At 36.1% G+C, this 17,508-nt stretch overlaps 1 protein-coding gene across 2 annotated transcripts in view; it reads left to right on the forward strand.

Annotated features, from left to right (window-relative positions):
* The first annotated feature begins 10,311 nt into the window (after positions 1–10,311).
* The window catches only part of YIPF7 (Yip1 domain family member 7), a 15,232-nt gene continuing 8,035 nt past the window's right edge, over positions 10,312–17,508 (forward strand). For both annotated transcript variants that reach the window (XR_003573835.1, XM_027906945.1), the window contains exons 1-4: positions 10,312–10,380; positions 12,583–12,699; positions 13,431–13,597; positions 15,306–15,451. Coding sequence is in view for 1 of the 2 variants with exons in the window: in XM_027906945.1 (XP_027762746.1) it covers positions 12,584–12,699; positions 13,431–13,597; positions 15,306–15,451 (429 nt within the window). In the remaining variant the exon portion in view is untranslated. The remainder of the gene's footprint in view (positions 10,381–12,582; positions 12,700–13,430; positions 13,598–15,305; positions 15,452–17,508) is intronic.

Below are 17,508 nucleotides of genomic sequence, written 5' to 3' on the forward strand. Positions count from 1 at the left end.
CAAGTTTGAAAGCAGATGGGGAACTTGATCCCCTAGTTTCCATGAGTTTCTGTGTTTATAGTTAAGATCAACAGCCATCCTGTAAAGTGCTCCTAATCCAGCTCCACCTTCAAAAGACAGTTTCTGAACAACTCCAGCCTGCTGAGCATTTGGTATCTTTTAATTTTCTCTAAGACATAGGCCTTTTGGCCCAATTTGCATTTGAAGTCTAAGCAAATCCTGTCACTAAGCTCCTCAGGGAAATAGGTATTTCCTTTGTTGTCCTTATAAATAAGTCAGTCACTGTCTGCTGCAACTACTAGTCCATTGGGCTTCCTTCCAAGACACATCTGCTATCTGTCCCCATTTCAGGGGTTCCTTGACTGCGTGCTGTAACAACATCATCTCTGTCATATTGTCACGTTTCCATTTCTTCTCACTCTAAGGTCTTTCCTCTTCTATGTTTGGATTCAGTCCATTCTCCTGCCCATCTGCTACCTGAGATTAACCCTTTCTTTGTTTTTGGTAGTTATAAAACCGGAGTCACATTTGTTTTTGGTAGTTATAAAACCGGAGTCACAATTGCATTAACCAGGAATATTTGTGGGAATGAGATACTGCAGTCATTCTGCTTCCCTCAGTATGGATATCTCAGGGACTCATGACTCCCATGACAGGCTTAGCAAAGAAACATTTCTTAAATGGTTTGGTTTGATGCAGCCATCTTCAAAAAGTTTCTGACTAAATGTAGGAACTCCAGAGTATAGGAACAACAAAACTAAAAGATTTAGGAAATAAGTTTTCCAAAATATTAAAAGAAAGAGTTTGGCTTTAGTTTTCTAGTTTTAGTTTTCTAGCCAGCCTCTGACTGCATGGCCTGTGCACTTAGCAATGCAGTTGCCCATGCAGATCCCATATCTCTTGGGCTTGGGTACTGCAAATCTGCTTCAAAAACAAACTTCCCACCATCTCAGCTGCCCTCACAACCATATGACACTTCTCAACACTTTAGTGAACTGGGAGCTGCTAGGCTTTTCCCTCAGAAAAGCATTGGTTGCGCCTTGCAGGCCAATGCATACTTTGCAATAATACAGTGTACAGCAGTAGCAGGAAGCTGCAGACTGATGGGGACACTAGTGTTTCTTAAAGTAGAGAAAATCATAAAGGATATATACAGCTTAATAAGGCTAATTTCATTATTATAAAAAAATGGCCTCACTTCCATGTACATATAATAGAACAAAAACTTACAAAACTCAATAGACCCGTCTCACTTCAATCTTTCCATTGATTAAATGTATAATTTAGGATAACTTTCAAGTATAGCTGAAAGCAGTAAGAACATAACACCTTATTGAGTGAGATGAATGGTTTGCCCAGAACAGTATTTTTCCTTCAGCAGCAGTAGCAGGAGTGCTATTTACTGGGAGCATACAGGCTTGGCCAGGCATTCCCTTGCCCTCAGTCGTGTTTCCCCTTTCCTTTTCTTCAGCATGAGAAATTCCAACCTCCACCCCTTTCACAGTTTTTCTTGACATTGGTAATACCCTCTTTAACTCCACTGGCTCACCATCTCCTCTTAGGGTCTTAGCTTTGGAAGCAGAAAAGACAATTTAGCACTTTATTGTTTGACTATGAGGTCCCAATATATGGGACAGTCCTGAGGATGACAAAAGGATGCCTCTGGGCATGTCAACCATGTCTGGAGGAACAGAATCCACGTTCGTTGTTATTATTCAGTTCCCTTCAGACATAGATCAGGCCAAGGTCATTAATCCCAATTTTAATTGCTTTTCTCCCTCATTAATTTGACTGTGTTAGAAAGGAAGCTCCATCCAGCTGTGGAGAAGGGACAATAAAATCTTTTTGATGGTTATTGCCAAAAAGACTTGCAGGTAAAGACAATGTTTCTGAGAAGAAGAGAAAGGATTGTTCATATTGGACTTATGTATTAGAGGTATTTCAAAAGGGTAACTTTGACAATTTGATTTTGAAAACACAGTATCATGTGAATAATAGTTGTGTCCCTGCTTTTTCTTTTCAATGATAATAGAAGGATAAACACCTTCTGTACCATTAAGCTTAACTTTTTGGTCTGTGTAAGTTTCCTATGAGCTGGCAGTACCTATGTTGTATGATTTGTCTAGCCAGATAAATTAATGTCTCTGTTTGAAAATTACATTATATATTTCTGGTTACTTCTTCATTCTGTATCAATAAATGACAACTGCTCAATAGTACATTACATGACAGGTTTTTCAGATTTTTATCTTTCAGAAAGGAGTTTTTAAAAGGAGTAAAGTGGTATACAGCAAGCACTCTAGTAAAACTTATCAGAAAACTTACATTTTTTTCCTTTCTTAGTTATCCCAGCAAAGATGTTTTAAATTTTTTTCTCTTTACTTATCCTAATGATAAGATAAACTTAACAGTGAACAGTGATCATTTTAAGAAGCGTTTATAAAACCAATTCACCTATTAGAATTTTGACTCTGATAAACACCTATGGTTGTAGTATTTACTTTCTTTAATTTATTTCTACTGACAATCTTTTCTATGTTGAGAGGAAAAAAACAAAAGACCTTGGCTAATTGTTTCTTGGCTTTTATCCTGTAAATTTCTTCTTGTTTCTGTATCCATCACTTACAGTGGCTACTCTGATATAAAGTAACAACACATAAAACCTAGGTTAAGGAAATGCTAATTATGAAGTCTGAAAAGTTGGAAAACATTGGGAGTGAGATCCTTTGATTTGCATTATACTGCTCATTCATTTTCTTTCTTGATCAAATACCTTTTCTTCTATAAAGTGTATTTTTTTTTCCTAAAATGATTCTGAAAAACAGCAAGAATTTTTTTCACTGAATTTTCATAACCTCCAACATAAAAGGCATGGAGAATCTCAGCCCAAATACTTAAGAATCTGCAAATTTGTAAGCAGCGGGTTCTTTATATAAGGTTTTTAATCACAGCGTGGACTGTGGCACTAATCCATTGCTTGGATTACAACCGAACGTACACTCTATGTCACAACAAGCCTGCACCCTGGATGACCTCAGCTGGGATGAATCCTGGATTCACAGATCTGTGTCTCTCCGTTTTGGCATCTACCATTCCTTCAGTGTGTGGAATTTGCTTCTAGACAAATGTGGCTCATAAATCTTTTTCCTATTCCTGTTAGGCTGGGGCCAGGAAGGGCTCACCTGCAACAGCAGACTTTGCTGTTTAAGGGAATAGATCTTGTGCCTCCATCCCCTTCCTTCCTATTAGTAACTTGTGAGATATCTGTAGCATCTGTCTGACATTTGGCAACATCAAGATATATTCAGCTAAATAGAAAGTCATTAGAAGGCCCAGTTTATTTATTAGTAAATGTTTTCTCTGGTGACTTAGGTTTATTTTCAAGATTTGGATTTATTCACTCTTCCCTTTCCTCCCATTCTGTCAGAGTGAAATACCAACAACCAGCAAAGGTTTTGCTGTATGCTTTTCTCTTAGTTTAACATTTCTCTCCTATGAGACCCCCATATATGTAAAATTATACAAGCAAGGCAGCAAATATTCCCAGAGGTCTATTTCATGTTTTACGAATCACAAACACAATTTTTCTGCTCTTTTTTCTGGCTTCAAGACTGGTTACAATTCTCTGTAGTTAATTACTCAGGGCACAATAAGGAAGCTGAAATTTTGCTTGAGAAGCCCTTGAAGGATGCCAAGTTCATTTACGTGTTTTTTGAAAAAAAGTCAAATTCACTTTCTGGAGTTAACATTCCCTTTAGGCAACTTGTGATCCATATATTATTGACACGAAGTGCTGTAATTGCTCTTTTGAAACCTTTATAACTTACAGAGGCTGTATCTGCTTATTCTAAAGAAATAATTACAGTTTGTCCTTACGAGCTTTTTGACCACCACACAGAAGAAAACTGTATTTTCTGAAATGTTGCTGCATCTCCTGTTCCCAGTTCAATTTTGGAATAATAATTATAATTACACAGGATGCAGTGTTGCAGTCTTGTTACTACAAGAGATCCATGAAAAGTAAATATTATGCAACACGTTTCTTAAATGTTGAATATCTTTGTGACTGTTTAAATAATGTTGCACTTTATTTAAACTTTTTCCGCAGTCTTATGTGAGGCTTGCCACAGAACCAACATTTCTATAAATATTAGAAAAAAAATTATGTCCTGGGTCTCAGAAGTTTAAAATTTCATTCCCAACTGTATTTTGCCTTAGTTGAGTTTAATAAGACTGCCCAAACTCCCTTTTCAATTTTATAACAGCAATGATACCTACTTCCTGCATAAAACACTTCACAGTCTCTTGAGCAAAAGCCCAACAAGACAATAAAAAACCTGTATTTTTTTATACATTGACTATTATTTCAGTATTTCTGGAAATTTTGTTCTCTTTATTTAAAACAAAGATAAGCCAATATGATTAGATACCTACACTTCAAACAAGTGTACCTCAAGAAACAAGTTTTCTTATCTTCATCCTTAATTATGATTTATTTCAAATTGAGTTCTCCTGAAATGTAAATACTTACTGTACTTTATATGCCTTCTGTACTTAATCAAGAGGAAGATTTGAAAGAAACTGCACTAGAGTGACTCAACAGAAAGAATAAAATAAAATATAATAACAAAAATAGATAAATTAAGATTGGTTTATTTATTCCTGTCTTTTCTGTTATATACAGAACTTCATTTCCTAAAGATAGAATACTGCTGCACCATGCTCCTTATCTACCTGTTTTGGCGTTCGCCACAACAACTTTTCAATCTGTTGGCTGATTTTGAATATGTTGGACAGAGGCAGAGCTCGTAATGCTGGTTAAGTTTCTACAAATTTCACGAGAACAGGTAACTACTAGGCATTAAGAAATCTTTTTAGTACCTACGTTGAGAAAAAAATGAAAACACCACTCATGCTTACTAGGCACCAAAGAATCAACCTGAGAACAAGCTATTTTGAGTGATTCAGACATCAAAAAAATCTTCAACTGGAGTTTCTGTGGGTTTTTTTGCTGCTTCCAACAGAAAAAAAATCTGCATGGGGAAGATACATATTATGAGTCAGAAGTTGAAAGGTAGCTGACTCATGACAGAGGCCGGAGAACAAGGACTACAATCAGAAGTAAAACCCGAGTGGAAGGAAAAGTATAATTGAAGTCGTACAAAGCCATGTTTTGGTAGCCGTTGGAAGTCAACAAATCTACCCCACACAGAATTAAGAATGTTATAGTCTCATGCAGTGGGTTTCTGCCCTTTTCTTAGATTTGAATATATAATCTTTTGGGTTGCTTTCCTCCTTCACAAACATTAACAATATGAAGGGTCATGTAAGTCAAAACAGAAAGTCTCTGTTAAGCAATGACAGTAATTGAATTCATGTGGAAGAGTATGAATGCTTCTCACAGATATTTTTCTAACCTTCTACTAATTCTAGTTTATGGACTTCTAGAGCTGCATATTCTTCCTGTGCATTTAGTAATTCTTGTTGGATTTAACTTTCATGGACTTGTTCCAGGTCCATATAAATATTCAACATGCATAACTTCCTTTGATGTAGAGTTCCACAGGTCTGTCACCCACAAACCTTTTCTTGTTTCCTTGTTTTGAACCTCATACCAACACTTTGTGGCTTTTTTTCTTCTTGCAGGAGAAAGAGTCAAGAGTTTATCCCTACCCACCAGTCCATGTCACTCAGTTTCATAAACCACTACTTATTGTTGCTTTTCCAGCCCGAAAACAACTCACTGACCTAGTTGTTCTCCCATGGAGCCTGTTTGACACACACCTACCCAGCTCTTCTCTCAGCATGTCATGATTCTGCTAAGCACTTTTGAAGGCAGTGAAGCTAGAACTACTCACAGTATTCAAGTTGCCAGCGAATCGCAGGTGTATACAGTGATATAATGATGTTCTCTGTTTTACTGTCTTTTCTTGTAATGTCAGCTCTTGGTGCTAATAACTCCAAGGTCATGGGTTCAATCCCCTCTATGGGCTTAAGAGTTGGACACAAGGATCCTTGAGTGTCCCTTCCGACTCAGAATATTCTGTGATTCCAGTAGAATTGTGTGTTTGACTGCTAATGGGTATTGATAAGCGCAACCATTCATGCAGGAACCTTGTTACTTGTTTGTTCAAGTCTAACAAACTTGTTCAGCATAAAAAAAGAAAACACTAATAGCCCGGGATTTCACTTTTTTTTTCTTTTTTCTATTTCCCTCTTATCCATCCTCTGAAGACTTGTCAGAGGAAAGAACTGAGGTCTTACATTAGGTGTGTCTGAGGCCTGTATGGATTTATTTAGTAGCCACTTTATATAATGTAAATAACTGATTTGGTAAAAAGTCCTATTTCATAGAAGTAGTAAATGGTATCTTTACAATTAAATTTTCTTCTCTTCTCTAGGAACATATTTTAATAATGTCCCACTTACAAAATTATTAATAGTGCCTGTAAATGTAAATAATTAAGCTTAAGCATTACTGAATTAATCCTTAATGTGATCGATTTTTACATTTGAAAAAATTATAGATTAATTGACTAATTATTATAATGATTTGTACTCATCAGTTTAGTTTGAGTAATGTAGGTTGCGTAGCTGATTCTATAGACAGAGTTCTATAGTCTTTTCTATCTTATCCTATTTAATCTCACTTAATGCTAGATTTTTTCAAAAAATATCACCAGAAAGTTTAAAAAATTTTAAGTATCATCCTGCTTCATAAAAAAAAGCTGAAAATGAAAACGTAAGCTTATGAAAACTGATGATATTTCCCTTTTCCTTGCATCTATTTTCCTTTACAGGAAAGATGGAAAAAGGTAGGTTACAAAAACCTGAGAGTTTATTTTAGGGAAAAGTTTTGAACTTCTTGTAGAAATTTTCGCATTTATTCATCAACTCTCTTCATCTCTTTTGCATTCACCAGCTTCAATTCTCATTTTAGTTTTTGAGGGTTAGATCTCATCCAAACTCTTTTCCCCATAGATTATTAAAATCCTGTGTACCTGTCAGTCAAGGAAAGTAAGGTTATATTCACATTCTATTCTAAAGCCTTGAAGTGCAACAATTTCTTTTTTTCTTATGTTAATGCATCTCTTACAGCCTTCTCCAGTGTCATCTCTCAGTGATGGACTGGCCATCATTGTAATGAGATGGAATGCTGGAGTGACAGCATTGATGCAGTGAAGTGCTGCTCAGGGGCAGCCAAAACACTGGTGTGTTATTGACACCTTTCAAGCTACCAATACAAAGCACAGCACTGTAGGGCTGCTGTGGGGAAGATTCCCCCACGTCAGCCAGATTCAATACAGCTATGTAGTTTGTAGTCCTGAATAAAGAAAGGCCATGGAGCATTATGGAATTAATTCCCTCCTTACCCAAATGAAAAGTTATTCTCTCACCTAATCACCAGATGTTCTGTTACAGGAAACTTGTTAGCACTGTTGGGAAAGCTCTTGTGGTCATTTGGTGCAGTCACTCTGAAAATTTTTAGACATTTCTGCTCTGAATTTTATTTTACCATCGACCAATAGCTTCAAGGTTTGCTGTCTGTTTTACCCTAACAGGTTCTGGTCAGCCCACCTTATGGTTGTTAGATTTTGCTACAATGTCTGCTAGATGAGGTTTGCAAAGCTTCTATACTGTAAGGCATCACTGGAAATCCTCTTCTGTTTTACAATTACATTCAAGACAAACCAGATAGCTCTTATTTAATCAACAAAAAGGTTGTCCCATTAAGCAGTGATGGTTATATGTCTATTGAAACAACATCAAGTAAAAGGCCTTGAATAAATATGGGTCATCAGTGGTTACCTTTCCTAACTACAAATCTTGTTAGGAAATAAATTAGTTTGAAATGAGCTGGTTTCCAAAAGCCCATGTTGATTGGATTCATTGATTCAGTTATTTATTATTTGAGCCCATCATTTGCTAGCATCAGTCTCATGGGGATGTGCCAATAATTACTCAGAGCATCTTATTTAGCCTTTTTAGCATATTTATTAGTTTTGATCTTCTGAAACTTTCCTTTTGTTTTGTAACTCAAAAACATAGAAAGTTTTTAACCAGTCCTTCTAAAACTGTTATGTGCAGAATTTTAAAAGTGGTTTTAGCATTTCTAATTATATGGTTCAGTTTTTTTGTTTTATTGATCCCTTTATTTTTTCATCTGATAGGAGTATGGCAGTAGGGGTGTGATTCTGTCTACTTTTAATACACCTGGGCAGTCCTTGTTTCTATCAGTCACTTTCCTATCAAGTACTTAAACTTAACTTCTTTTTCTTTTTTAATTGTCTGCTTCATCATTTCCAACTAATATTATGTCTATTTATATGTGTATATATACAGGGATATTTATGTAGTATATATGTGTAATTCATGCATAGGTATCATAAGGTATATAATATTTTAATTTTATATATAGAGAGAAATATATATGGTACAGTTTTAAGTTCTTTGTTTTCTTTTTCTTTTTTCTTTTTTCTTTTTTTAAAATTTACAGGTGGCTTTCTTTTCTAACTGTGGTATGTTAAATGGCTATTAAAATATTTTTCAACCATGCTCCACTACTATTCATTATACTTTTTTCTATTTAAATTCCTTCTCCAAAGTTTTTTGTCTGATAATTATTACCAGTTCTTAACAGGCAGCCACTATGCATATATGTATAGATATACACACATGAAGAGAGGTATGTATATTTTTATGCAGTGAATATTTATACAGGTACATATATATACTTATATATATACATATATATATATGTATATATGTACATATATATACACAATATATATACGTATATATATACATATATATATTTAAATATATATATTTATATGTATGAAAAACTTTTTCTAACAGAGAGTAGGAAAAGTAGTGAAATCATTTTTATAATTTAAAGTAAACAGGCATAACCCTAGCAAATCAGGATTTTTCTGTTCCTAAAAAAAAAATTTAATTACCTACCTGAGGGACAGAAGTTAGTCCTGTATCATTCTCCCCACTGATATGGTATAAACAAGATCAAACCATATTATCTAAACTGAGATGATTAGACATTATAGAGATTAGCAGTTTGCTAAGAAGTGAAACTGAAAAAATCACCTTGGTGTGTGTAGCAGCATGAACTGTTATTCTAGAAACAGCAGGAGATAAGTTTAGGAGGATGAGGGAAACTTAAAAATAGCTGTGATAAATATCATAGTTAGAGAACCCTTAATTTGCAGAAACAAATGTTATATTTTTCTGCTTCTCACCATCCTTTACTTCTGGACTCTTTGTTGGACATACATACTGAGCAAAAACTTGGTAAACGTCATTTTCACTTATTTAAAAATGCACCTGTATTATAATTCTTCCATAGCATTGTAAGTCATGTGCTAACAGGGCATGGTTATTCTGCTAATGAAATGGAATCATTTGGCCTTCGTCGTCACAGGATTGAATATGTATCTGAGACATAGATAAATTACCTGATAATACATATCATTTAATGTCCCATTCCTTAAACAACCCAAATGCTCACTGGAAAGCTATCACATAAATAAGTGAAAAAGGTAGCCTTTGTTATGTCTAATTAAGTATCTCATACAAAAGTATGAGCAAATAGAAAAACCATCTTTGAAGTTTAAATGCTATTTTAAAATCCATACTAATCTACAAGTTTCCTAGTAGCCAGAATTATGGAGCAGAAGTTCCTTGCCCTGATCCCGGCATGGTGGGTGCTGCACTGCAACAGATTGCTTTTCAAGTGGACAAGAGCTCTGGAGAAGAATGGGAGTAAGGGGATGTTCCTGGAGAACAAGGCCCTGGCATTGGACTAGCAGATGGTGGACCTGGCCTGGCAGTGCTTCACCCTCCTTCCCTCTGCCCCTGTGATCCCAGGGAGCATTGTGCTCTCCCCTGGAGACACACGGTTGAAAGCTCCCTCTACCAGACAAGAGCAACATCTGTAAGTCTCTGTGTGCTGGAAACATATTCACCCCACTAATTTAACAGGTATTATTGCACTTTGTTAAAACCTTTTAATATCTAACAGCTCAGCTCATGAGGGCTCCACCAAGATCTTCATAAATACCTACTTAAGAGGGAATCTAGATTATTGAGTTGAAATATATGAAAAAGTATTTGTTCTTTTTTTTTTTTCTTTTTGCCTTGAAGATTCCTACCCTTTTCTGCTCATTGTTGTTAGCTCTTGTTAAATGCTGACCCTGATATTGACAGGTTGTGGGGTTTTTTTCCTTCATGTGCATCTGTTCAAAGATCAAATTTAGAGTCTTATAAATAGCACTAAGCTCATCCGTGTTGATGCAAGAGGATATTTTAGGTCTTCTCCAACATGTAAATTCAACAGACTGGAGTTTTCAGCAAATATCTTAAAAAGTAAGTAACCTTAACTTCAAATTCTTTTCAAAAATAAATTTATCTTTCCCGAACTCTGTTATACAGATTATAGCATACCTGGGCAAGGAATTATTTCATTCCCTATAGTGACAGCAAAGAACGTTAAAGACTTACTAGAATTGAACTACTGAGGTAGAGCTACCAACTAAAGTTTCTTAAAACATGTGAAATCTTCATTGAACAAATGCATAAGTGGTGTGCAATTCCAGAAAAAGCCACAGTAAATAGCTTGGTACAATTAATTTCTATTAATTCATAATTAAAATGTAAAAATTATTTCTCTTCTAAATTTGGAAAACCTGCACAATAGATCAGTAATGAAAATACTGTAAGAGTAATTTCTAGTTTGAACTCCAGGTAAAAGAAGGAATAGGGTCCCCACAAATTAGTCTGATAATGGGAAAAAAATACCAAATCTAATATGTAGCATTTTAAGATCCCTGATGAAATACTAATCTTTATAATTTTTATCTACAAAGAGATCTGCAAAGATCTTTCCCATAAGCAGCATGTGCTTGATAAATGTTGAGATAACTGTGAGAATTACTGTGAGGTCAAAAGCGTATTTTGCCAATGGCATTTGGAAAGATGGAAATGAGGACAAAAATGAAGAAAACAGGAAATGTTAGGAGAGAGAAACATCTCACATGAAAATTTAAGTCAACTGAATATGGATATGGTTATCAGTCAGGTTATGTAACTTCTCTGTGTGTTTTAAGGGTTTAACTACCTAAGTGCTAGCCAAGCAGTGAAACACATGCACATGTCTATGCACTGCACAGGCAAATCCTGCTCAGACCGTTCCCTAAATCACTGAAGAACTTTAGCTGGGAGGAGAGAGGGCTTGGGGGATCTCACCAATAAGTATAACCACCTGAGAAGAGGGAGTGAAAATGGCAAAGCCATACTTTTCCAAACCTGATTGGAAATGTTGCCAAGTGGCCTGCTCTTGGTGACCCTGCTATGGGCAGGGGCTTGGACCAGGCACTGGTCCAGCCCAGAGGTGCTCTCCAGCCTCAACCCTCTGAGGCTGGGACTCTCCCTGAGAGGATTCGCTGCTCTGAGCAGAGGTGTAATGTCTTTGCTACCTGTGGCTCAGCACAAAGGTAACACTGAGGTGAAACAGGGTTGGTCCTTAGTCTTGTGACTTTGAAGGTACACCTGCCAATTTTGAAGCTGTTTTGTGTATTTATAGACAGACATGTTAATAACATAAGAAGCACCTAGACTAAATATGAGTTAATCAAGTCTCTTTGCAGTACATTATGTATTACAGAACCAATGTGCTTAATTTTTTATGTTGCTTTTATATGATCCAGGCAACCAGTCCTGCCTGAACAGAGGATACATGAAATGGCCCTGTGTACGCAAAATTCAAATAGTTATAAAAAGTTAGTCAGAATGCAGAAAGGAAAATGGACAAATTGTTCCTTTCTTAGTCCAATCTGTCTATAGCTACAGAGCTGAACTACCAGTCAGTAGAAAAGAAAGATATGTTCTAATATGTTTTCTTTCCTCAAGAAATCATCCAGTCATCAATCTAATTCAATCATCCAGTACGCTGTCCTATACAAGGTATGTCTCTAGCCAGTGAGAATGTTTCTCTGGTAGTACTGATGTGCCAGCTACAGTGTTCTTGAACAGAAATCACAAACTCTCTGAACAGATTTGTGGTTTTCTATTGCTTTGTGAGAGTCATGTATAGTATTATAAAAATAAATAGCTGTAAATAGTAATTGTTTTTGAAATCCAAAATACTTCTTATAAACATCAATTTCAAAGCATTCAGATATGGCCACAATTTTTTTTTTAATTGAAAGTAGAAAAATAACTTTGTTTAAAACAATACTTTACTTGATACATTTATATGTTCTTTCAAAATTCCTTACATTATTTTTGGTAACAATAACAAGAGAGGATATCTTATATACCACTTTATGATTTTACGATTATACTATTTTTCGATTAATATATCATAATTTACGATAGCAGCAGATTAGTTCCTCTTGTTAAAGCTAAAGAAAGTGTCTTTTTTTCTCACTTCCAGATTATCACAAGCTTCTACAGAAAGATTCTCTTGAGTTTGTGGCTTTAAGGTTCGCTGTTTTAATTTAAGACAGCTCAAAGCAAGGATTTGTTGCAAAGTCAATTTATTGATACGTAGAATCATTTTTCAACCAGAATGTCAAATTTTGAGCAGTTTCAGTTCGACTTTTACCAGTCCAATTATACCATAGATGACCAGGAAGAAGGCTGCAACAGCTATGGGTCTAATGAAAACCTCTCTGGAAGCACAAAGTAAGTACAGGTGTTGTTGCAGCTTCCCTCTTCAGCAGCTGTTGGTTCCAGGGCTGGCTTTGAGGCTTGCAGGAGCAGGAAAGGACTTCAAGTGATCATCTAGACTTTCCTAAGAGAAGAATACTTTTTACCGAACTTTTGTTTTTAGAGGATCTGTTTTTGTGCTACTTTTAGATCTGAGGTTACAGGTTGTTTACCTAAAGGGAGTAACTGAGTTTCATGTTATTAATGTGAAATTTAGGGCACATATTGCAAGAAGTTCTTCTCACATTCAAGGAAAAGAAAATCTAAATATAAGGCTCTTTTATTAGCAGTATGGACATATCTGAGGATATATGAGGATACCAGGCTGCTGGGTGGAAAAGTCAGAAATGCTTGAATTTGTGGGTGCCTTCACAGCTCCTAAATTCCCTTTCCCCTCACCTCCAGCCTGTGGGTGCCTGCACTGTGCCATTGCCTGAGCTGGGTGGGCACAGAGTTGGTGTGATGGGCTGAAGAGTGCTGGCAGGCTGGCAAGGGAGCCCTGCCTGGTTGCTGAGAAAGTTGTAGTGAAGGAAAGCAAAGCTGTGGTCAGCAGCTCAGCTCTCACTAACCACAGCAGGTAATGTGCCCAGAAAATTTCCAGGTTCCCCAAATTGAAAACAGGTGAAAAATAGATGCTACATAGTGAGTAGCTCTAAGATGTTTCTCATTGCAATTACATGTTTTGCTTGGTTTGCTTCTTATCCTAGGAGCCAAACAAGAGCGCAGCCTCCAGCTGGAGCTTTTGCCCCATCGGACATGTTTCTGTCCTCTAAGAGTTACACAGGTCAGATTTTGCAGCCAACACAGAGTCCTGATACTCTTTCTCATCTTGATTATGCTGATGGATTTGACGAGGAACCTCCTTTGCTAGAAGGTAAAAAATAAACCTATGGACAACATGCATGATTCCTGGGGATGCATCTACTTTTCTTTGCCAGCTAGTGGCCATCACTGGAGAAACTGCAGCAGAGCTGCCAAGCCTGGCTGTATGAGCTTCAGCCAACAGCTCCTGGCCCCCAAACCTACATTTTCATCTTTGAATTCACCATGGATTCATTCAACCTGATGGCATGTAGAGCATATACTTTACCACCACTAGATGACAGCATAGCGATAAGTTTTGCATTCACATTTCCAAATCTTTTTTCCCACTCTGTGTTTATCCTGCATACATATTGGAAAATCTATAATTAATAAATACTGATAATCATCCTTTTTGCATATCTAGTAATAAATGTAATAGTTTGAAGATGCTAAGTAGCTTGTTTCAGAGGGAAACAAATTGAGAAATCTGCTTTCAGCTTCAATTAGTTAATGGTTTAACTATGCAAACAATGTCATCCTTTATGACGATCGAACCCTTCTAATGCTAGTGGCTGATTTTGTAGTTTGCAAAAGACTTGTGCTGCATTTAAAATAAAAGAATTGGAGAATTTGTGATTATATGAGCATAATCACAAATGAAAGGAGCATATTCAGCCTGCTGCTTTTGCGTACTGAGACGCAAGTAGAGTTTTTTTTACTTAAAAGGTACTATTACTGCCTTAAAGCCAGAAAGATCACTCTGATACAGGTAACTAGATCCCTCTCTCTAAGACTTCCAAGCATTTATCTCCCCATGCAGCTCACCCTGTGAAAAAGATGCTGCAATATGACTACTTGTGATCCCCAAGGCTTCAGACATTTTCCTATCTATGTACACATAGGTCTGACCAAAGACACACATTTTAACACAGAATAGCTTTATTTAAGTAATGTTTTGGCTGAGCTCAAGGTGATGGAGAGATGAAACAAGATAAAGACCTGGCTTTTCAAAAACAACTAACACATTGTCAGTCTTAATGCTGCCAACTCTGGCACCAAGTCCTGAGCCTAACTTTTCCCTTACTGGAGAATCTCAAGGAATATGATTACTCTTGCAAGCTGAAGTGTTTTCCAGAAGTTATAAGACAAATCTTTGCCCCAGTAAAGTTTATGGCAGAATTCCCATCAACTTTAATGGGAAAGAATTTTGTTCTGTTTCTACGGGTCTCAGTATTACTTTTTACATTAAAAAAAAAAAAAAAAGCTTATAAAACACTGTACAAAATATTATTAACTTGCCTTGAAGGGACAAATGACATTTTTAAGTGCCCCTGGCAGTTTAGAGTAAGACACGTTTCTTTTCAGATTTACCAGAATTAAAAAATACCTCTCTGTCCTTTGTGTTCTTGAGTATCTTAAATTCTGCAGCTGCTGTTAATTAACATATTTTTCAACATCTAAGCTGGTATGGCATTAGATATATGTGTTTTAAATATAGGAAAAACAAATATTAACTTAAAAATGCTGATGGCATTTTTTGGCTCATTGCCTGAAGTTTGATTTATTAAATTAATATTCCAATTTACAATCAGAGCTAACTCTTAAACATACCGGGTATACAGCAGGGACATCATGTTTCTACTACAGAATACGTCATCCTACAATATTATCTTCATTGAAGCAAATAATTTGTTTGTGGTTTTGTGATATCTAATGGATTTCTGTGAAAGGGTTGTTTTCTTCTGAGCAATTAACAATCCTGAAATTTCTTGTTGCAGAACTTGGGATCAATTTTGAGCATATATGGCAAAAAACATTAACAGTTCTAAATCCAATGAAGCCTGCAGATGGCAGCATTATGAATGAGACAGACCTCACCGGACCTATCATTTTCTGTTTGGCCCTTGGAACAACATTGCTGCTGGTAGGATATGGTTGAAATCTTCAGGAATTTCTTTTCCAACAAGCTAATGCCTAGGTGATAATGCATATGTAGTTGCAGAAGATGTAGTACTGGCATAAAATGTGTCATGCGCTGCCATTTGTTCTGAGATGATATGTTAAAAACTCTCCTAGCCTTGAAAGTACCTGCATTAAGTTTAAATGTAACGCAGAAGTAACACAGGTATTACTTCCAGATGAAAAAAAAAAGACCGTACCATTTTTGGAGTGGGATTTAATATGAACAAAGGACAGATCTGTACCGTGTATAAGCTGGAGAAGCTCTGAACACCTGAAGCTTAGCAGTATGTGCTAGGTAAGGACCTAATAAGGAGCTTTTAAAGTAGGTAACAAAATGACATAGCAGACCAGCCCAGTTTTTCTAACACTCTTGCCACTGTTCTGGAATTATCTTCTTTCTATGTTCTTTTAGGGAGTGTAAAGATATGAAAAAATATATCTTTATATAGCCAGAATAATTGGAAAAAAAAGAAATGGAAACAATCTTTTTCTTCAAACTTTACTTTCTCCTCAAATTTGCAATAATTTCCTATACATTTTAATAGTACTTTCTTAGTTTATATTCTTTTTCCCATACTGTCTGTTTAACAAAATATGGTAGCTTGTATTTGACCTTCTGTTTTATGAATATAGCTTTCCTACAGGAGGGAAGTTTAACAGGGATTGTACAGTTCTCTGAATTCATCTATCTATCACTGACAACAGGGGGTCGCCAGTGTTGCTGAAGTACAGCTCTGGTTGCTGGCAGTAATTCATCAGACAGGGATAAGGTGGGACCACCCTGGGAAGGGCTTTACTGCTCTGCAACTGAGGTGAGAGAAATGGGTCTCTAATTCTCCATTTCCTCTGTGATAAATAGTGCTGAGTCAGAAGATTCTTGAAAATTCTTACTTCATTGTCAGGGCAGTACCTTGAATGTGCGAACTGCAGTATAAATGGCAAGTATTATTATTATTTATGCCCCTATAAAAAAAAATCTTTTAAAAGGGTGGAAGAGGCAGGAGGAAGGGAATAAAAGGAAAAGAAGGCAGGAAGCTAGAGAAGACAGGCTATTTTCCACATGGAGAAATAAAGATATGAGAGTAGTAAAAGGAGAAAGTTGAATTAAGTATAATCATGAAAATGGAAGGAAAGCTAAAAGAAAGACGTAATGGAAAAAAATACTTCCTGTTGATTTTTCTTCCTGAATAGCCAACAATTCTAATAAATATTAAACTACTATCATTGAAATAAAGGACTTTAATTATCATATTTATTCTTTGAATTTAAATTTAAGCATTTAAATTAAATTAAATTTAAATTTAAGCATTTAAATTAAATTAAATTAAATTAAAGCATTTAAAGTGTCATTAGAAAACCAACTTCAGTGCTCCAATTTTGGGCCAGCAAAACTCCTCTGATATAATCCAATGTTTTTGTGCCATAACTTCACAGCAGTAAGTATCTGGGTTTTCCATGTGCCATCTTAGAAAATTGGGCTGCTTATTTTGTCTTAGACGAATTTGAATACTAAAGTGGCTCTTCAGCTGTGTAAACCATCCTTCAGTACTTAAATAAGTCTCTTCTAATAGCACCAGGAACAGAATTTGGTTGAGAGCTTCTTTCCAGAAATAATGTATACGTTTTATTTAATTTCAGGTTTTTAACTGTGGAAAATTATGCACATATATTCTTCAAATGGTAGCAGCTCTTTCAGAGAGAAAGAGAAAAGGGCTGTTAGCCTGGCAGCAGGACTTATCTTCCTCATGTTAGTATAACCAGGCAGCCCCATTGTAGGAGGAGAAACAACGGCAGTGCAAAAGTTAGCAGAAGGCTGTCTCAGCTGCTTTGCATTTTACATAGTCATTTGTATGAAATCAGACCTCCCTATCCACTTCAGCTAAGGATAGTAGTACCCACTCCAGGCAGATGCAAACAAGCACACAAAGTCTGACTTTCTCCTAACCTTGTTCCTTCCGCAGGACAAATTTAGCTCTTTCCATTCATCAAAGCCTGTCAGACTAATCAAGCCTGATTCTG

This window comes from Empidonax traillii, unplaced genomic scaffold (assembly GCF_003031625.1).
Source record: "Empidonax traillii isolate 1590-97213 ecotype Southwest subspecies unplaced genomic scaffold, ASM303162v1 scaffold1378:size168296, whole genome shotgun sequence".
In the NCBI taxonomy this organism is placed as follows: domain Eukaryota; kingdom Metazoa; phylum Chordata; class Aves; order Passeriformes; family Tyrannidae; genus Empidonax; species Empidonax traillii.